The 23,401-nt window shown below is 36.4% G+C and overlaps 1 protein-coding gene and 1 gene segment (V, D, J or C); one reads left to right on the top strand and one right to left on the bottom strand.

Moving 5' to 3' along the window:
- Window positions 1-336: 336 nt before the first annotated feature.
- Window positions 337-1,315, bottom strand: LOC132124762 (G2/M phase-specific E3 ubiquitin-protein ligase-like). Its single transcript, XM_059535914.1, has 3 exons — window positions 1,095-1,315; window positions 659-840; window positions 337-522 (listed from the first exon to the last, which is right to left on the bottom strand). The coding sequence occupies exons 1-3, from the start codon at window positions 1,288-1,290 to the stop codon at window positions 337-339; spliced, it is 564 nt and encodes a 187-aa protein (XP_059391897.1). The 5' UTR covers window positions 1,291-1,315.
- An 11,506-nt stretch (window positions 1,316-12,821) lies between these two features.
- On the top strand, window positions 12,822-13,483 carry LOC132124848 (immunoglobulin kappa variable 3-15-like). The segment is given in 3 exon segments: window positions 12,822-12,889; window positions 12,983-13,056; window positions 13,146-13,483. Coding segments are annotated over 3 exon segments (465 nt in total).
- Window positions 13,484-23,401: the final 9,918 nt, after the last annotated feature.

Here is a 23,401-nt window from a genome sequence, read left to right on the forward strand (position 1 = left end):
TAGTTTTGGAGAACATCTAGGATACCCAGAGACATCTGAACCTAATAAAAAGGAAACATGCTGTAATGTGTAGTTTATGTGATTTGAAACATGTAACACTAGTATTTTTGACTTTTAATTAGATGAGGTTCCACAATGAATTATTATGTCCACCTGTACTGGTGCACTATAACATGGAAGTTGAGGTCAATCATTAAATGTTCTTATACTGTAGACACACTTTGTTAGCAGTATAATATGTTACATGCTTTCCTCTTCTATCTCTTGCATTTCTGCGATTTTAAAGCCATAAAACTATATTAAATTTTTCTGAAAAAGTACAATTTCATTTTGTGTTCAGATATAAACATACCTTTCAAATGGTGCACGGGTCCGCTGAAGGACATACCAATGAGCCAGATCCAAAACAGTCTCCTGTTTGTTTTCCAGTGTTATGCGAACATTGTGACCAGCAAGACTGATTAAGCTAGCTGCCTGTGCAACTGCATCTTGTAGTTGTGAATCAGTCTGGGCCTGTAAGATCTAAAAATATATATAAAAATAAACATTTTTTGAATGAAGATATACAACTATTAGCTGTAACTTCAATGTTAACGAGTGCATGCAAAAATAATAATTTATATCAAAATACAATATAATTTAAGTAAAATATGCCTACCGACTGCAACTGTGACCTTGTTTCTTCATCGGTAATATCTTCAGTTTTGACATTTTCATTGTCAGGGCCCTTTTGAAGACACTTATACATAAGTTCAGACAGGAAACATGGACTCTGCCCCCCATGGGCAATTGACATTGCCATGATCTGGCCAGCATAGAAGTATGCATTGTCTTTCATCGCTATTATCAAATGAAATTAAAACATCATGTCACAATGCCACCTATCTGTGTGAGGCTGTAAAACCTTTTTTTTTTTTTTTTTTTTTTTTTTTTATCAAGGAGTGAACTTTTAAATGTCCTTTCTCAAATAAGCATTGTAAGTACAACATTTGAAGATTCTTACATTTCCTACTAAATCATTTCAGGTACAACATATTTAGGAATCCAAAAGAAATCCTTTACTTGACCTCAATATGAATTTATAAGTAGTGTACCTTTGGAATTGCATGTGAGGACTTTAGCATTAGATGGTCCTTCAAAGATGCCAATTTTGTCCTTGATTTCATGTAGACAGAGTTGGAAAAACTCCAGAGTAGGTCCTCCATTGTCCACAGCATCCTCAGATGTTTCATAGTCATCAGTAAACTTAACATCCACCTTCTTCTCGGGTGAAAAATTGGATCTGCCCATTGCTCTGGATGTTCCATCCCACACATTTCTTCTTATGATATGGAAGTGTACAATACTGTAATTATTTACTCTAGAACCAATCTGCTCCGTAATTCTCTCTAAAGTCATCCTTGAATCACTGAAACAATAATAAACAATAAAACAATACAACAATTTCAATGATAACTGGCCATTAATGTAACATACAAAAAAGTATATATTTTTATTTTATATATTTTATACACTTTTACACAATGATTTAAACAACAATTTATTAAATGAAAACAATATTATAAATATTGTTGAAACAATAACCACAGAAAAGATTTGATATGAGATAAAGAAAAAAACAATATTGTGCACACATAAATATATTTGTGAACCATTTAGGTGGTAGCCTGTTTATTGCTACGGTCTAGAAAATTAAGCTATTGCTATAATACATTAGAATTAAACATTTCTACATAACGTCTTCTACTGACCTCTCATTTGTGCTGCACTCATCAGAGAGGTATTCTTCCTCAAATAGGTCAAGGTATGTACTAAAATATTTAATATATCAATATTTTATAATGAGCAATGTTTAAGTACATATATGATGTTAACAGAAATAGCTGCATTCCTACAGGACAAATAACATCCCAGATGTAATAATAACATTGTCTACTGCTGAGTGACTACTCTAACACAAAATTGTACTGTAAAGGCCTACTGACATTAAACCCTGACCATGACAATCCTGTATAAAAAGAACATGTACCTGTAGGTTGTGCTGGGTGCATTGGTTTGGGTGGGACTATGGGATGCCCCAGAGGTGTTGCTAGCAGAGAAGCAGTGTGTGTCCAGAGTGTGTGTCCAGTGCCACTGATAGTGGGACCAATCGAAAAGCTGTTGGTGTAGCCACTAGAGATGGCAGATGTTCCACTAGACAAGGTAGGAGTTTCATCAATAGTAAAGGCAGCAGCAACAGAAGACATGGTGAGGTTGTCAGCTGAGATGGGTGGTGCATTGGTTCAAATATCTTTAGTGTCAATACACCAAATAACTTCATCTCCACCAGAGATGGAAGGGGTATTACTGGAGAGACCCTGGACTTCAACAGTGGAGATGGCTGAAACAACTTCTTTGGAAATGTCAGGTACACTACCAATGACTGTATAAACAAGGAAAAATAGTTGGTTAATTTTTTATTAGGATTTCACTTACATGAGAGTGTAAGCAACAGAACACATTTATATCTTCAACATTACATTATGTAGTAGATTTTTAAAAAAAATGAAAAAAATGATATGGATATAAATAAAAGTAGGCATTTACCACATTTGTCAGGATCCAATGTTTCTTTGAAATCATTCTTGTTTGTGTTGCTACTGTCTTCATCAGAACATGACTTTCAATTGAAGCAAATAAATACATTTATAATAATAATTGTATGAAATGTATGCTTCCAATACACTATGCTAACAACAAAACAAACATTTGTTTTAATTGTCACAACATATTAGTATCAAAGTAAAATACAGTATTGCCATTGTCACCTGTTATATACAGTACTGTGCAAAAGTCAAATATAGTACTTTCACCCCCCCCCCCCCCCAATATATATTTAATCTTAATGTTTTGCTTTTGTGAGTCTATAGGAAAATCATTTTATATAGGAAGTATTGTTTACATTTCTTTTGACATTAATTGTAATAATCCATTGTGATTTATGTATGCACAAGAAGTCTAACAACATCCGGTGCACCACAAAAAGATGTGATCTCACATCACCAAGTCCATGTGCGATTGGAGAAAAGACTAAATCCAGAAGACTTAACAATTAACTACTATTAACTAAATCATATGAAAGTTTGTGTTTCAACAAACGTTTTTTGAAGTTTTTTTGTGTTTTTTTGTGTTTTTTGAAGCCTAAAGTGTGTAGAGCGGGCCGTCGCCATCTTGGCAGCGCGTCACCGTGCGACTCTCCCGGACAATCAAAAATGGGCAAAAAGGCGGGAGCTAGTTGCTGTAGCCACACCCACCTAGCACGACGGCATTGTCAGCAGAGGCAATCCACCTGTCACTCAAGTGGCTACGCCCTTAATTATGCAGAACTTTAAGTCTTAATATAATTTAAACGGATGAGTTATAAAAAAATTCACCCCCCTCACAGTTGTCATGAAGGGCAAAATTAGCTATTTAGACCAAAATCATTTTTTGAACCAGGCTGTAAACATGTTTTTTCCTGCTGTAAAGTTGGGCATTTTAACATGGGGAGTCTATGGGACTGACTCCCTTTTGCAGCCAGCCTCAAGCGGCCAGTCGATGAATTGCAGTTTTAGTCACTTCATTATTGGCCTTACGAGAGAGAGCGGGAGGTTGGCACTCGACGTTGAATCAACGTTGAAATCACAACTGACCTTATTTCATCCATATTTCAACGTTGAAGGTCGGTCATGTGCCGGCTGGGTGAAATCATAATTAACACATTTCACCGATATTTCAGAATTTTGCTATGACAAAAACTCTTATCACCCGCAATTAATTTTGTTCTTACCTCTTATGTCTAGGGCCCTTTCGAGTGAATGGGCGAAGATTGTAGATAGCTGTGGGTGGTACCTGTGAGGTAGAAGGCATGTTTCTTTCTGTAATGTTTGCTTGATAAGCAGGAACTTCCTGGGCTCTGAAGTTCACCGCATTCACTCTTCTGCAGTGGAATAGCGAATACATTGTTGAGTACGGTTGCCAGTATTTTGGCCCGTACACACATTTGCCAGGGTGTTAATTAGATGATCGTTACTTAAAATTGCTGCTACTAAATTTCGTGCGGACTCGCTCATTGCTCAAAATGTGTATATAAAATAGTAGATGAATAACACAAGACGGCACTGAAAACATCAGATTTTCAGACATTCGTTTTATATATTCAGACTTTCATTCTATATTCAGACTTTCATTCCATATATTCAGACATTTGTTTTATATATTCAGACTTTCATTCTCTCTCTCTCTCTCTCTCTCGCTCTCTCTCTCTCTCTCTCTCTCTCTCTCAGAGTTGAAGCCTACAGCCATGTTGATGGAAAAGGGAGTATTTTTGGTGCTTTTGTTCTTGCACAAATTATATATATATATATATATATATATATATATATATATATATATATATATATAATGTCAATAAAATCATTATTTAATCATTCTCTAGTTTTGTCTTGCCTCTCTAAAACCATTACAATATCTGGCTATATCATGTAGTGACTGCATATGCTGATTCCATCTTTATTTTACCTGATAATGGGCAAATTAGTTAAACTTAAGGAGGTTAATCAATATACAGTATAATTCAAGAAACTAAGACTTCATGTGTACGGTTGTTTAAAGATTTATATAGATTTGTAATTTGTTTTGTGTAAATTAATTTGTTTAAATTTAACCTGTTATGCATTTTGAATAAAAATACATTTTATAAAATATAATAAAAATACTCCTTAGATTAAATGTCTTACAAACTATGTATGTACAAACTAAACCACCTTGGGTCCTATAACTGCGGTCCTGAAACTGCAACCGTTGCTATATCATCCAGTTCGATAGGTGGCGCTGTCACAAAAAACTAGGGTCCTATAACCGGGGTCCTAAAACTGCAGCCTCCGGCTGTGCAGAAACATACTATAAAAAGCACCCGCTAATCAAGAAAACATCTTCATCAGTTTGACAGCAGGTGCTGCAAATGCTCACAACACAAACAAATAAAGAATTTTATATGCAGCACGTTTCTTTCTTGGGTTTTGTTGTGATCATTTGCTGCATGAATTGATGAATTGAATTGAAGGTGTTTTCTTAGTTTGCCGGTGTTTTTGGGCACTGTGAAACACTGTCAAGAGAAGAGCATGCCAAAGCAACAGGTGGCGATATAACCCTAACCATAAAAACATGTTGGCCAATCAGAAGCCTGAAAAAACGATGTGTCACAATCCAAACTGTCTGGTTTCAGCGGCTACATGACAGTACTCCAACCAGAGTATCTGATAATCTTCATCCTCCAGGAGTTTTCAAAAAGATTTGGTTTCAGTGACCTGATAATATGTTTGCTTGTGAACAAACGGTTTTGTTTGTGGTTCTGCGGTTTTTTAAATAACCATATTCATGTGGACAGTCACAAACAGCATTCATATATGTATCTCTTTTATCCAGGTGTGAAGGAAAGTGATGATCTCTATAAATCGTTTTTGCCATTATACAGTAGATCTGAGGTGTCTGACACTGAAGAAGATATGTAGGATTAAACTTATCAATGAAGATTCATACAAACAATTGATCATCATTGAGCCACTAACACTGGCTCACATTTCAGTCTGAATTAACAATACAAAAGAGGTGATTAATACACAGATCACAAATCCAAACTGGCCATTCCCAAACATTTTAATAGAAGTCTTCACACTTCTGTCTCATCTTTATCGTTTGCATATGGAGGGTGTTTTGCATGAGCTGTGCTTTATATCTCTATGAACTGAACATGACTTGATCAAGAGCTCTTCTTCATCAACAAACAAACATGACTTTCACTATCGTCTTTGTCTGGATTCTGGCAGTGTTTTGTCGAGGTTTGATGATTTATGTTTGTATTTTCCAAAGATAAATGAGTGTGTGAAAATATTTAACTTCTAATATTCTTCACTTGTCAGAATCCATCGGGCAGGTGACAGTGACTCAAACTCCCTCACAGCTGCTCGCTCAAACTGGAGAAGTCAAAATAAAGTGCACAACTAGCAGCAATGTTGCCTGTTGTTGTGGTGGTACTGCATGTATTAGCTGGTATCTACAGAAACATGGAGAAGCTCCTAAACTCCTTATTTATGGAGGGAATCAACGACAGTCAGGAACTCCTTCTAGATTCAGTGGCAGTGGATCTAACAGTGATTTCACTCTGACCATCAGTGGAGTCCAGACTGAAGATACAGGAGATTATTACTGTATGAGTGTACACTATATCAGTAGTAGCTATGTGTTCACACAGTGATAAAGAGTCGTACAAAAACCTCCGTCAGTCAGAGTCACAGTGACTGCACTGATACAGCTGAGAGACACTGCAGCTGCTGATGAGAGGATCACAAACAACTAATAGTTTATAGCAAAAATTAGAGAGATTTAATACAATATTTATTTAATTATTATACTTAATTAATAGGCATATACAGTACATCATTAATTCATTCATTCATTCATTCAGTGATCATTGTCAACTGTAGCCAGTGTTTCTGTGTCTTGTGTCTAAATCAACAAATAGAAGAACTGTCTGTCAGGATCTGTGAGGAAGGACACAAACCCAGAATGGCAAATACAGGGTTTATTAATAACACAGACAGCGCACAAGAGGGTGGGTGAGCAGTGAAACAGTCCAACAAAGACAGGACAGATGACCGCTGGAGCCAGCCTCAGATAACAGTCTGTAGAAGAACAGCAGAGGAAGTGGCAGAGCCAGACAGATGGTGGTGAGGGCCAGACAGGACACAATGAGGCACAGATCTGTCACTTGAGGAACACTGACTCAGAGCCAGTTTAACAGCCAGTCAGAGAGAACCAGCAGACAATCAAGACAACAATCAAGACAAGCAATGAGAAAAACCCTGAGCAAAATAATAAAGATCTGATAGAACTTAAAGTAACAAAACAAATAATAACAAGTAAAAACCTTTGTAAATACATAAATATCACAAATCCAAGACTGAATTATAGTCCATTGTAACGTTTGATCAGTCTCCAGTCCACCAGAGGGAGCCTTCACCTGAATATTGAACTCTGCCACTTCCTGTTCCTGCCACATGAGTTCCTGTAATCCTGTATTTAAGTCATGTGTTTGTACTGCCACATTGTGAAGTATTGCCAGTTCACTGCCTTACTAACGATCTTCCATTGTTGATAATTGTTATGAACTTTGCTTTTGCTCTTCTGACTCACGTTTTTGGATTACTCTTTTTGGATTTGTCTGCCTGTGGATTGTTTTGCCTGTGTTTTGACCCAAGCCTGTGACCTGACCACGAGTTGTGACTATCGTTTGTATTTTATGCTCAGAGCGTTTAATAAAGACCCGCTTGTGGAATCCACTCTGCCTAAATCATCCTTACATCCACAAACAGCATTACACACATCTATTTTATCCAGTATGTAGGGCAATGATGATCTCTGTATATCTTTTCTGGTGTAATGTAGTAAATCTGAGCTGTCAGACAGTGAGGGAGAAATTCAACGTACAAATGTGCCAATCATTGTTTATCATTGAGCCAATAATACTGCTCATGTTTCTGTCTGAATTAAATAAGTGATTAAGTACAATGATAAATAATTCAAACTGGCCATTCTCAAACTTTTGAATATAAATCTCAATGTAGCTGTATGTCACAACATCTGGAATCAGGGCCGCGTCTCCTTCATTCATAAAACTGGAGACAAGTTCAACCTCAATAACTACTGCAGTCGAATCAAACTAGGTAAAAGTAGAAACTCCTCTGGCTTTATTGACTTAATTTTTTTTTCATCTGTTTGAATCTAAATCTAATGTATCAGATGAGTCTCTATATTGTCCTGATCTTGCTTCCGTCTCATATTTATCTCACAGTCTACAGCAGCTTTTTCATAAAGAGAGTGTTTTTCGTGAGCATCACAAGATTCACTTCTCTGCATGTTTATATCTCGATGAACTGAACATGACATAATCAAGAGCTATTCTTCATCAAACAACAAACATGACTTTCAGCATCATCTTTGTCTGGATTCTGGCAGTGTTTTGTCAAAGTTTGACAATGATTTATGTTTGTATTTTGCAAAGATAAATGATCTTGTGAAAAAATTTGACTTGAAATGTTCTTGACTTGACAGAATCCTTCAGACTGGTGACAGTTACTCAGATTCTCTCACAGCTTATCCAATGACTTTCTGTGTTTTGAAAGTGACATGACATTCAGCCAAGTATGGTTACCCCATACTCAGAATTCGTGCTCTGCACACACACGCACACACACACACACACACACACACACACACACACACACACACACACCAGTGGGCAGCCATTTAGCAGTTAAGGGTTTGATGCCTTAGGGCACCTAAGTCGTGTTATTGCCGCCCCGAGATTCAAACCCACAACCCTAGGGTTAGGAGTCAAACTTTCCGTGGAGGACATTGAAGATATCTACCTATTCGGAACCCATCCCTCGCCTTCGCCGATTTGTACCGCCAGTCTGACAAGCGAGTCTGTGACCAGCGGCGTAGGGCTGATGGACCGGACGGCTGCTTGTCTGCGCTGGATTACCTCGACCCCACAATTTCCATCCCCAGTTGCAAAGTCGTGTGTTTGTATCGATTATGTGCTTTGTTGCTGAGGTGTTTTTCCTGTTCTCACACTGTACTCCCAATAGGAGCATAGTCTGGGGGTTGTTGTTTTTTTCTCCTCACTTTCCTAATGTTATGCTGTATTTATTCTGTATGTACCTGTATGTATGGACAGGTTGATGGCTAATTTCGCTGGTACTTGTGACTAGTGACAATAAAGGGCTACTACCACTACTAAAATGGTAGTTTAAAATTAAGTTTATATGACTCCTGTCCTTTATTAATTTTCTCCATTTTAAAACATTAGACATTCTATTTTTTATTGTTAATATTAGTGTTGTTTCTGTTGATGCTTTTTATAAATAAAATGTTTTATATTGTTGTAATATAAAAGGCAAAATGTTACATGAAAGGCTAATTTTCAACTCTTAAAAAAAGTTAAGTATGTTCTTTCTTCACTTACTTTATAACAGTTAATAAATATCGGTTCTGCATATCGGTTATCGGGCACATAAACATGCAAATAACTGTTACTGGTATCGGTAATAAAAAAAATCACTAATCATTCGATCACGAGTCATATGATGCTGCAAAAAAGAACATTACTCTGTGTATTTGGTGTAATGAAATGTGTTTATGTGGTTTAAGGTAAAAAAAAAATAAATAAACACATTATTTTCTACATTTGCCTCAAGCGTGTGATGGAAATGTTACGCCACTTATCATACTGTGATGCCGTGTCCTGGTGCGACAAGACAAAACCAGTTAAACCTATTACACACCAGGCATTTGTTGCATCCAGTGGGGACATAATTACTGATTGTAATGACTTATACTGACTTTTTATGTGTTGTGTTTAACGCATTCTCATCCCAAGGCGTCATATACTGACCCTCTTGACATTTCGTCAACATCATACGCATATGGCACCCTCTAGCGTCAATATGAGACACAGATTATGGGTTAAGGTTAGGGTTAGGGTTAGACCGCTAGGAGGCGCCTTCTGGCCCATTTTTATCTGCTTCTAATATTGACGCTAGAGGGTGCCATGTGCGTAGGATGTTGACGAAATGTCAAAAGGGTCAGTACATGACGCCTTGGGATGAGAACGGTCTGGTTGTGTTGCATAACACGCTGCGTAAACTTGTCTGCATGATTGGAGAAACAAGCCTACACTAGACTCCTTAAAACTTGCGTTTCAATCATCAGTGGCAAATTATTTAAATATGTAAATGTACTTACAAACTCTCTCACGTACTTCTCTCCCAGGATCAGGAAACAGTCCTCCATAAAATGTGCTGCACACATCTGAATATTTGGGTTGAACTGTTCTGGAACAGTGTTGTAGATACAACTTAACCACTGATTTCTAGTTGTGTCCTCTTTTAGAAGAACAAACAAAGTAGTTTCACTTTCACAATGAAACACAGTGTATCCACAACATGGCGGTGGCGGCAACAGCCATAATAAAAGTTGCCTTCTTTCTTTGCGTGAACATCTGGGCAGCATTATGCAAATCTTCCCACATAATGACAGATATGTGGGTGCATTTTAGGGGTGTGTGGTTGACATTTAACTTTTATAAAGAATGTCTCTTTGGATTTGAGACTTTAGTCTTTGCAACTTTACAAATCTTCTTTATGCACCAAGAGCTTGTAACAATCCAAAGAGAAAGGAACTTGAAATCGCATCATATGATCCCTTTAACCGCTATAGGGCAAAAGTTACACGGTGTACTGTATGTTAGGCAAGGCAAGGCAAGTTTATTTATATAGCACATTTCGTACACAATGGTAATTCAAAGTGCTTTACATAAAAGAAAGTAAAATAGTAATGAAGAAAAATAATAACAAGAATAAAACAAGCAATTTTAAAACTTTTAAAATTATTAAAACTGTACTTATTTAAAATGAATTTAAAACGGTAAGAAAATGATTTTACATAAAATTAAATAAAAAAAAAACAGTGAAAATATATATTGCAATCAGTTCGGACATTGCACAGTGCTCATTCAATAAATGCAAGCTAAACAGATGAGTTTTAAGTCTAGATTTAAATGTGACTAGTGTTTTAGCACATCTGATCTCTTCTGGAAGCTGATTCCAGCTGCGGGCGGCATAATAACTAAAGGAGGACTCCCCTTGTTTTGTGTGAACCCTTGGTATTTCTAACTGACTCGATCCTAATGATCTAAGTGCTCTGTTAGGTTTATATTCAGTGAACATATCTGCAATATATTTCGGTCCTAGGTCATTTAGTGACTTATATACGAGTAAAAGTACTTTAAAATCAATCCTAAATGTAACTGGAAGCCAGTGCAAGGACCTGAGGACTGGTGTGATATGCTCAGATTTTCTGGTTCTAGTCAGAATCCTGGCAGCAGCGTTCTGGATGAGCTGCAGTTGTCTAATGGTCTTTTTGGGAAGGCCGGTGAGGAGCCCATTACAATAGTCCACCCTGCTGGTGATGAAGGCATGAACAAGTTTCTCCAAGTCTTGGCTGGAAACAAAAGATCTAATTCTTGCAACGTTTTTTAAATGATAGTATGCTGATTTAGTTACTGCTTTGAGATGACTATTGAAACTAAGGTCCGTCTCCAGAATCACACCAAGATTCCTGACTTGATTTTTAGTTGTTTGACCCCTAGATTCAAGGTATGCATTCACCTTGAACACTTCATCTTTGTTTCCAAATGTTAAACTAATTTATGAAGTAATAACATTGAACCCTACATATACAGGATAACAATAATTGTACATTAAACCCTATTACACCAGTGTCTTGTTTATACTGAACTCTGTAAAACACAAAGCATACTGAACAAAAAGATCCTCAAAACAGAAGTCTGTGGTTAACTGAGTGTTTACAGGTGAACTAGAAAGACACATACAGTGAGAGTACAGTGAAGCTGGCAAGAAAGAGAGAGATTCCATTTGTAATGTATTTTATTATATTTATTCATTTCATTTATTCAATTTATTGAACATTCTTTTAGAAATATTGCACTCATATCAACAAGTTGTCACCCCATTATTATTCTAAATCTAAATGAACTTTTCTTTATAGCACTCACACCCCACTCTTAGTTTGGCATCAATAGTCAACATGAGAAACATCCTGATGTACATCAAAAGTGTCTTCAAAACTAATAAAACTCTCCAGACAAAATAAAATATGACTTTTACTGGTGATGACTAATGACTTTTAAATCCTGACACGTTTCTGAAGGGTAGACTTTTGTTGTGTTAGATGTGTGTGTGAGAAAAATAAAAACAGGAGAGAAGTCATGTGGCTCACTTTATTACCTGTGATATATTTATATACGCCATTTATTATTTTTATAAATGCTATGAGTAGCTGTGCACACACAAGCGACGGGATTTCAGGTTTACAAGCACCGCTTGCAAATCATCACTTCACCACTATTACCAGTTTGCCCGAAAATGAACAAGAGACTTGTGCTTTCCTCATCCGTGTGAGACTTCATTAATGTAAAGGTGATACTGTTGCCGGTCCAATATATGTGTGGCTTACTGGGAATTCTCCTGAATCTTCCAATGACCATTCCAGGCCTGTATATGCACGTATTATATTATATACAGTATTATATACCGGCACGGATCTGCGGGGGTGTTTGAAACAAACACTACACCCTCAGATAAAGCTGTAATAAAAACACATTTGAGAAACAGATCTGGCAAACAATCCAGTGCTTATTTGTGTTTGCGCTCTGGACGCTATGGAAATGATAGAAACATTGTGCAGTAATTATAATATAATTTTGTGAGATCGCGGTGAAGACGAGTGACAGTTTTTTAGTGATATTAAGGGAGCACTTTTTGCACACTTTCTAGGCTAGGCTATAGTTTGTTTAAAATAAATTGTTTTTCACGTACATTCTGCAAGAATTTCAGGCATGAAGTCTGCATATTTACAGTTGAAACCAGATATTTACATACACTTCAGAAAAGAACACAAAAACTTTTATTTCTTTACTGTCATACATTAAATCAGAGTAAACTTTTTCTGTTTTAGATCAATACATATAAAAAAAAATATTTATTTATCGACAATTTATTTTATTTATTAATTTATTTTTATTTTTTCTGAAGTGTATGTAAATATCTGGTTTCAACTGTATGCAAAGATTTACTCTCAGAAAAGCAAATAAGTAACAAGTAATTATAAATAAGTACAAGTAATTAAAATACAAGTAATTTCTTTGTTAACATTCGATAATGATCTATAGGCAAATGATGGAGTCACTTCACAAAGCTGTTGTGAATCCTGCCCACTTCTTTGCATCGTCAGCACATGCTTCAGTGCTCTGAGAGTGTTTATAGAGCTGTGAGTTTAACACTTCATGACTGAGAGCAGAACAGAACACAATCTTCATCATCACACAAGACACAACAACAACAATGAACAACATCATCATCATCCTCATCTGGACTCTCACACTGTTTGCTCAAGGTTTGTAATAAAACTTTCAGAATGTTATTAACCATTTTAAAATGTGTAATATACATTATTGTAATTTGTGTCTTGTTTTCCTGTTTCAGAGTGTAGAGGACAGTACACAGTAACTCAGACTCAATCAATAATAGCAGCTCAACCAGGACAAGAAGTCAGAATAAATTGTAAAACCAGCAGTTCAGTGCATAATAATGATTTTTTAGCCTGGTACTTACAGAAACCTGGAGAAGCTCCTAAACTCCTCATATATCGTGCAACAAGCCGTTACACTGGAACTCCTTCTAGATTCAGTGGCAGTGGATCTGGCAGTGATTTCACTCTGAGCATCAGTGGAGTCCAGACTGAAGATACAGGAGATTATTACTGTCAGAGTCTACACATTCCTAGTAGCTGGGTGTTCACACAGTGATAAAGAGTCGTACAAAAACCTCCGTCAGTCAGAGTCACAGTGACTGCACTGATACAGCTGAGAGACACTGCAGCTGCTCTAAAACACAATCACACACACAACACTGATCAACACACACACACACACACACACACAGAGACAACACTGATCAACACAATCTCACACACAACACTGATCGACACAATCACACACACAACACTGTTCAACACACACACACACACACACACACACACACAGAGACAACACTGATCAACACAATCTCACACACAATTCTGATCAACACAACCACACACACAACACTGATCGACAAAATCACACACACAACACTGATCAACACAATCACACACACAACACTGATCAACACAAACACACACACACAACACTGATCGACACAATCACACACACAATACTGATCAACGCAATCAGACACACAACACTGATCGACACAAACACACACACAACACTGATCGACACAACCACACACACAACACTGATCGACACAATCACACACAACACTGATCAACACAATCACACACAACACTGATCAACACAATCACACACACAACACTGATCGACACAATCACACACACAACACTGATCGACACAATCACACACACAACACTGATCAACACAATCACACACACACAACACTGATCAACACAATCACACACACACAACACTGATCGACACAATCACACACACACAACACTGATCGACACAATCACACACACAATACTGATCGACACAATCACACACACAACACTGATCGACACAATCACACACACAACACTGATCGACACAATCACACACACAACACTGATCGACACAATCACACACAACACTGATCAACACAATCACACACACAACACTGATCGACACAATCACACACACAACACTGATCGACACAATCACACACAACACTGATCGACACAATCACACACACAACACTGATCGACACAATCACACACACAACACTGATCGACACAATCACACACACAACACTGATCGACACAAACACACACACAACACTGATCGACACAATCACACACACAACACTGATCGACACAATCACACACAACACTGATCAAAACAATCACACACACAACACTGATCGACACAATCACACACACAACACTGATCGACACAATCACACACAACACTGATCGACACAATCACACACACAACACGGATCGACACAATCACACACACAACACTGATCGACACAATCACACACACAACACTGATCGACACAAACACACACACAACACTGATCGACACAATCACACACACAACACTGATCGACACAATCACACACACACAACACTGATCGACACAATCACACACACACAACACTGATCGACACAATCACACACACAACACTGATCAACACAATCACACACAACACTGATCAACACAATCACACACACAACACTGATCGACACAATCACACACAACACTGATCAACACAATCACACACAACACTGATCAACACAATCACACACACAACACTGATCGACACAATCACACACACACAACACTGATCGACACAATCACACACACAACACTGATCGACACAATCACACACACAACACTGATCGACACAATCACACACACACAACACTGATCGACACAATCACACACACAACACTGATCGACACAATCACACACAACACTGATCAACACAATCACACACAACACTGATCGACACAATCACACACACAACACTGATCGACACAATCACACACACAACACTGATCGACACAATCACACACACAACACTGATCAACACAATCACACACACAACACTGATCAACACAATCACACACACAACACTGATCAACACAATCACACACACAACACTGATCGACACAATCACACACACAACACTGATCGACACAATCACACACACACACAACACTGATCGACACAATCACACACACACACAACACTGATCAACACAATCACTAATAACACAATATCACTAAAATTAACAGAAATATTGTATTTCTAAAGATAATGAGTCAGGGTTTTAATATAATCATCATGTTTTAGGTGTAATATATGATTCCTGTCAATCAAACTGAACAGACTGCATTCAGTCACTTCTGCTGTCTGGATGTGATGCTTTTGGTGAAAAAGACAAACTATTAAATGAATTAAAATATAGTTAAAGTACATTTGTACATTTGTATACACAACATGTTTATTTGTAAACTGCATTTTAATATATTTCTAAAAAAAAAACATGCTAATAAATATATGCTTAGTTGAGCTTTTAAGTCATATTCTTAACATAAGCATACTTAAAGTGAAGTTTTAATCTATTTTTAACTCATTTTAATTTTACTCTTTCTTTAAGTATATTTTATTTGTACTTTGTGTAAGAACATAGAAAAATTATTCAAGTTTTGTAGTGTTTAATGTATAACTTTATAGCAATGCATTAACATTCTAGCAATAATAATCTAATGATAAATAATAATAAAATAATAATAAATAATAGTACAACAGTCCCTGTTTACTTTTAAACCTTAAAATACATTTTCCTGACTGTACTTACTTAAGTAACATTTTCATTGCAGGACTTTTACTTGCATCAGAGTATTTTTACAGTGTTGTATTAGTGCTTTATTCATTATTAGGTAAATGTTTGTAATACTTCTTCCACAACTGTATTTAATAAGCTTAATTTATAACGTTACCCTCCTTGTGGTCAGTCTGCACAAGATCAACACACTGTTTGCTTTGCGGCTCTTTTAAATACAAAAGAAGCATTATCTTTTTATTTAATTCTAAGAATTCTGAAAAATTGTAATGTGTATATAAATTCTAATACAAAACTGTTAATCATTGGTTAATTTTATATATTTTTTTCCCCTTTCACAGGTGATAAAATCTCTAAATACTACAGTGTCTGAATTTCAAGTCTTCAGCTGCTGAAAATACAATTCATACTCAAAGAAGTGACAATGCACTAGTGACAAACTCTTCTGTTTCTTCCTTTGTTTAGATATTTGCGGGCTTTTGTTGTTGTTCTTGTTTTTTTTTTCTCAGAAAATTGCATTTTGATGCTTATATTCAATAATGTAATTTTCATAGTATAGCAATAGCATAACTGAAATGTTTTACAAGTTGATAAAAAAAGCTCTGCCATAGCAATTCACTGATCTTTCATTCATTATGTATTTTTGGTCAAGATATTATATATGCTGCCATTAAATTACACTTAATGTACTTGAAGTGGTTCCAATTTTACACAATTTAAGATATGAAAATATATTGTAAATTGCTAAAATCCTTTTGTCCAATCTGTACTCACATTTTTTAAACTCTAAACACAATAAGACACATCATTCTGTTGTGATAATACCTTCAACACAATTCATGATGTTTTCACACAATATTCAGTAAATTAACCACTTTAGCATTTCTAAAATGCCTAAATTTTATTTCCACACAAGCTTACCCCATACCAAAATCATAGATCTTTCTTATCTTTTTTTTACAAATGCTTAAACACAGCATGACAGAAATGAAGACATGTTACAAACTTTAAATATAGTGTAAAGCCTCTACTTCTGCAACAACAGCAACTCAGAAGTATTAAAAAATATCTCTATATAAAATATTGTAAGAACTGATAAGCATTTTTAAGTAACAGATCACTAAAATATTTTGAAATAGCTGATTCTAGTCTCAGTTGGAAGAATAGTCAGGTGTTGATTCTCTTTACATTACATCAACAGTAGATGTAGAGTAAAAAAAGACCTCTTTGAATTGGTTTTGTGGATGCAGAACAACACAAAGAATCAGAGAGAGGGAAAATAATGTCTGGGAGAGGAAGAGGAGTAGTTGGATCAGAAGAAGATAGGTAAGAGAGAAGAAGAGGTAAGCGAGGGGTAAGAATGTGCGCTGGACTGCATATTTTTATGTTTGTTTGTTTGTTTTTCCCTCTTACACGTGGAACCAATAAAAGCTTATTTCTGCCATGGAATATAAAGGTTAAAGGGTAATTTGACTTTGTTTCATCTCACAGTTTTGACTTGTATTTCTTGCAGTTGTGAATCTGATAAATACAGTGGCCCAGTAGTGCACAACACAACGACATTAAAGAAGCAAACATAAGCTCACAACACAAATACATTAAGCCACAACACAAATACATTAACCCACAACACAACGAAATTCTCACAACACAACGAAATTAAGCCACAACACAAATACATTAAACCACAACACAAATACATTAAGCCACAACACAAATACATTAACCCACAACACAACGAAATTCTCACAACACAACGAAATTAAGCCACAACACAAATACATTAAACCACAACACAACGAAATTAAGCAACAACACAACGAAATTCTCACAACACAACGAAATTAAGCAACAACACAACGAAATTCTCACAACACAACAAAATTAAGCAACAACACAACAAAATTAAGCCACAACACAACGAAATTAAGCCACAACACAACGAAATTAAGCCACAACACAAATACATTAAGCCACAACACAACGAAATTCTCACAACACAACGAAATTAAGCCACAACACAACGGAAGTGCTCCCGACCACTAGGGGGCAGTGTTGAAAGTTAAACACCGATATTTCATCGAGACGTATGTGTAACTTAATATGTGTAATTGATTTTTAAATGAAAAACTTGTTTTTATTAAATGTTTTGATATCCTGATAATCTTAATGTATCGATTCATGAATCGAGCAAAAAATAAATTGATAATATTTCCAATTTGGACCGTTTAGCTCTGCTCTTGTACACAATGTTTTTCCTCAGGGGGGCTTATTTAAATCCGGTGCTGTGTGGGGAAACCATTGCTCTTTCCGTAGAGCTTTCAAATTTACAAGAGGAGAAGATTTTTCATCTTACAAGAACTTCCCCTGATGACTGTAAATGAATTTCTTCGCGCGGAGAAGGGCATTAAACGTTTCAAGTTACATCAACAACTTTAGGGTGAGTATTGTTCTATCGTCTTCTAGCAAATCTAGCTAATAAGGCTGGATAACACTGCTGCACTGACTTGATCAGCTCAAAAATAGCAGGGCTAAGTTAGTTTAGCTTTAAACTCCGTCCACCTCATCTTTTTATAACTCGTAAGAGATAGTAGAAATAACAGCAGGACTCCCGGTAATCCACGTTTATAGGTGTTTGCTGTGATAGGAACTTCTACACTTGATATAAAGTATTTTAAATACTGTTGCTATTTTTAGATTGCCATGTATCGTAATAAATCTTAAAGGACTGTTCACACCAAACTATAAAGAAAACGATAAAGATATTTAGTTTTAAAAATCGTTCTCACTATTTAAAAAAAAAGAGTCCACACCACAGCTATAATGATAAAGACATAGAGAAACAATATCATTGGAATCACTTTAAGAACTATTTTTTTCCAGCTGATGAACGATTAAAAACATTAACAGCCGATCAGAATCCTGCTATAACGAGCTCGAGAATGTAAAGCAGCGGACGAGCGTGTGCGCGCTTAGAATAAACAGATTATATCGTTCGCTGCTGTGGACTCTATCGTTATCTTAATAGTTATCATTCATTGTGTGAACGGGGTTTTAGTCTGACAGTTATTTTCAAATTGTATTATCTGTAACCTGAAGCTTGAATTAATTGTTCACATTTATATAGCAGTTTTCCAGGGATCCCCAACACAAGCATGATAAAGCTATTCAGTAAAAAGATCAGAAATGGTTAAGAGAGATAGGGACATCCTTTGAAATATTACTGATCTCTTTATTTGGCATGTTTGTAACATTATATAAAATATTTATTATTTGTTATTATTAATTAATTATTATTAATTATTTGTCATAATTTATTTTAAATATAGAATAATTTACAATGTAATAATTTAAAATGCAACTGAAAGTAATTAAAAATGTATCTGAAATCAATTAAATATGTAAACCAATGTTATTATCTTCACAGATTGTTTTAACGGACTCCCATCCATACTGTTGCAGCACTGTAGCAGACAGCACACTATTCAGAAGTGAGAATCAGTGCAGTTCCTCCTGTACAGAGCTGCACTGAAGGGAGCAGAGCTGGCACAAACCTAGATCAATGGAAAGTAAGAGAATTATCAAATTCTTTAATGTATGACATAATTAATCAACTTTGATTAATAATATTAACATGCCCCATTGGTATGCCTAGAGAGTCAAGCCAGGTCCTGTCAGTGGGATGGTGTTCCTGTTTTCAAGAGAGGAAACTCGCTAAGTGGTTAAGGTAGGAGGAAAGTGTCTAATATTGATATTGATCATCTTTTCATATCTTGCTTTTATTCATAATGTATAACATGCCTATTTGATTAGCCCTAACAGAAAAAAGACAAAAACACAATCATAATGATTATGGCTCTATTCATTATGCATGCAACTTGTAATGATGGTGGACATTTTTTATTTTTCTTAATGGTCAATTTACACTATACCTTTGTTTTTCATCTCAGGAGAATGTTTACAGTGATGTCACCAGTGATCTGCCTGACCTATCAGTCCTCCAAGTGGCAGAAGTGGCAGAAGTGTTATAAATATAGTAGTGTTACAAAAAATATAGTAACACACCATTACACTGCCATAGTTATTAGTATTTGTATTTTACATAACTATTAAAACTGTATCACTTTTTTAACTGTAAGTTTCAAAAAATTAAGTGTGGATATTTACATGTTTACATTACACTGGTGAGCAAGAAAATATATTAAAGTTACATATATTTGCACTTACATAATATATTGTAGTCTGTACAAATAAAACCAAATGAATCCATCCCAAGTTTTTTGTGTAAGGCCAGATCTCTCTGTGGAAGATCGACTGAAAGGTGGACCATGAAGAGGGGGAACTCATCGAAGGGCTGCAGAGACTGACACTGTCAAAATAAATGTTAAATAATTATGATACATGCATGTAATGTGTGCATCAAAAAGTGAAAATAAATATAACATTTTCTTTCTCTGTCACGAACAATACAATATCAATATTTACCATTGCATTGCTTGTTATTCCAACTTCTCTCCTCGCTTTAGCTGTCCTTGCTCTGGTCACACGAACCATGTGGAATGCAGGTTCAATAACTCTCCAAAAGGCCATTAAATGGATCTACTTCTCAAGTCTAGATTGGATGAGACATGTTTTCAGAAAATACACACCAAACAATGTAAAAAGTTTGTTTGCCTACACTGAACCTGAAGGATACTTAAAATGTATAATGTATTGACATACAAGTGGAAAAAAGGTAAGTCTGTAAAAAGATTTTAGCTGGGGTTTTAGCTTATTCTCCCTCGTGTCATTCTAAACTGTTCTGAATTTATTCTGTGGGGTCTATCTAGATAGCTGACTGACGGTAACATTATTTACAACATTTCTGTATGCCAATGAACAAAGCAAGCCATAATGGTTTACAGTGACATAATGTTGAGTATATGATGACAGCATTATTTTTGGGTTAATCATCTATTAACACGTATTGCCTTGATCCACAGAAGGGGTTTTTAAACAAACAGGCAACCACAGCGACATAAAATAAATAATGACAATTAAAAAATTCACAATAGGCCTACATTGTGCTCGTTAATATAGTAATAAAGGTTTAGATCTTACCTAGTGTAGATTCGCATGCTGTTGTCATTGTTGAAGAGGCGCCTGCAAACTGAAGTATCAGAAGTGATGTTGAAATCCTTACATCTAACATTACTAATTTGAATCCACTTATTTCGAGTTTCTACATCCAGGGAAGAAGTGTGAAAAACCTTTGAGGAGCCTCACAAAACGGGTCACAGTAATAGCTGTGTAAACCACCCTCACAGATGTTTATGGAACTCTTCATTAAATAATTATATTGCTGTGGTATACTTAATTTGTTGTATTATAGCAAAATGTATAAATATTATTTAATATTCATCGTTTATGGATAAAAGTTTGCAGCTGGTAATGCAATCACACTACGGCAGAATAAAGACAGGAACTTTTTATTCGCCCTGAGATTTCACAGGAAATACGTAGTCTATTGCCCATTTCTGCAGACCAACTGCTCCCTAGTGGTCGGGAGCATTTCCGTTGTGTTGTGGCTTAATGTATTTGTGTTGTGAGAATATTGTTGTGTTGTGAGAATTTCGTTGTGTTGTGGCTTAATTTTGTTGTGTTGTGAGAATTTCATTGTGTTGTGGGTTAATGTCTTTGTGTTGTGAGAATTTCATTGTGTTGTGGGTTAATGTATTTGTGTTGTGAGAATATCGTTGTGTTGTGAGAATTTCGTTGTGTTGTGGCTTAATTTTGTTGTGTTGTGGCTTAATGTATTTGTGTTGTGGCTTAATGTCGTTGTGTTGCGAGCTTATGTTTGCTTTTTTAATGTCGTTGTGTTGTGCACTACTGGGCCACCGTAGATAAAGTCTGATGAAAGATGTAAACTCACAATTCCAAGAATAGTCAGTGGAAGTGAGAGAAAAATGGTTATTACGTTTGAAGTCTGGATATTTATCTTACAAAAATGCCTGGATTTGCTACAGTAGGCCTTTATTCACCTCCTGGAGCACGGACATTTTATTACAGATGCACACACTTTATTTCACGTCTTCTGAACTGTTGGCAACAAACACCCACTTACCCCCATTGAAAGACTTGGAGTGGCCAGGACAAATTTTTATATAACTCTGATTGGATTCATCTGGAAGAAAGTCACATTCACCTAGAATGCTTCTAGGGTGAGTAAAACACAGGGTAATTTTCATTTCGGGTGAACTTACCCTTTAAGTTTTTTATAGTTTGTAGGTGTCCAGGTACAGAAACAGAATAATCAAATGTAAAATAACACTGCATAGCCTTATATATATATATATGGTCAAACCAAAATTTACTCAGACAAACACATTATCACAGTTTATCCACTCTAGTTTAGAAAATGGTAATAAAACATGGCAATAACTTAGAGTTAATCTATCAAAACAAATTCATCTTGATAATGCCAGATAACTTCAAAAGAAAGGTATGTAATGGATTACAATCAACCCAAATTTCAGACAACTGTTAGTATGACAATATTTACTCAACTATCAATACTTTGTTGACCAGTTTCCAAGCAATGCTTCATTTTGTTCAGTCTGTGTTGTAAAAAGTTAGCATTAGCAATTAAAGAAAAACACAAAGCATAGTCGGGTCAAAGTGTCTGAATAATCGTTGGTCCCAATTTTTTTTATCAGTTTTACTGGTAGTCCACTGTATAAAGGATTGTTGGGTATAATATGTCACAGTTTACTTTATTTTGCCATCCTCACTTACATAAATTAACTATACTGTCCTGCACCCACTAGTAAAATTATATCTGTTGTCGGAACAAAACTCGGTTTGATTGTGGATCAATTCTTTTTAGTAATTCAGTCAAGAGCCGTCGCCATCAACCAGGTGGCGGAGGAGTGTTGTGCCGTCCACCGAGGGTTATCCAGTGCTGCCGCCAGGCACCGCAGAAGAGTTCACACAGCTGGTGGGGGGCCGAGCAGCGGCATGTCTGGGAAACGGAACAATTATTATTTTTTCCTCTCTCCCTTCTCTCGTCTCTGTCGCTAATCATCCTTCCATCTCCTTTTCTCTCTCCTCGTCTGTCTGTCCTTACCTCCAGGTTCCCGCAGCTACCGTGAACAGTCCCCCTGGAGGGAGGGTGTGGGGGGGGGGTAGAGCGCAGTCTTCTGGGTACCCCTGACCTGCGAGGGGCGATGGGGGTATGTGACAAGTGGGGCGGGGCCGAGAGCCGTGGGACTGAGCAAGGTCGGTGGATTTGGAAATGAGTGACACCTGCTCCACTCGCTGGTCTCGAGTCCCACGGAGGAGATCAGAAGGATACAAAAGAGGAGCAACGACAGTGAAGGATGAGAGAGGACCAGGGCTGGATTTTAGTT

Source organism: Carassius carassius, chromosome 43, assembly GCF_963082965.1.
Source record: "Carassius carassius chromosome 43, fCarCar2.1, whole genome shotgun sequence".
NCBI lineage: Eukaryota > Metazoa > Chordata > Actinopteri > Cypriniformes > Cyprinidae > Carassius > Carassius carassius.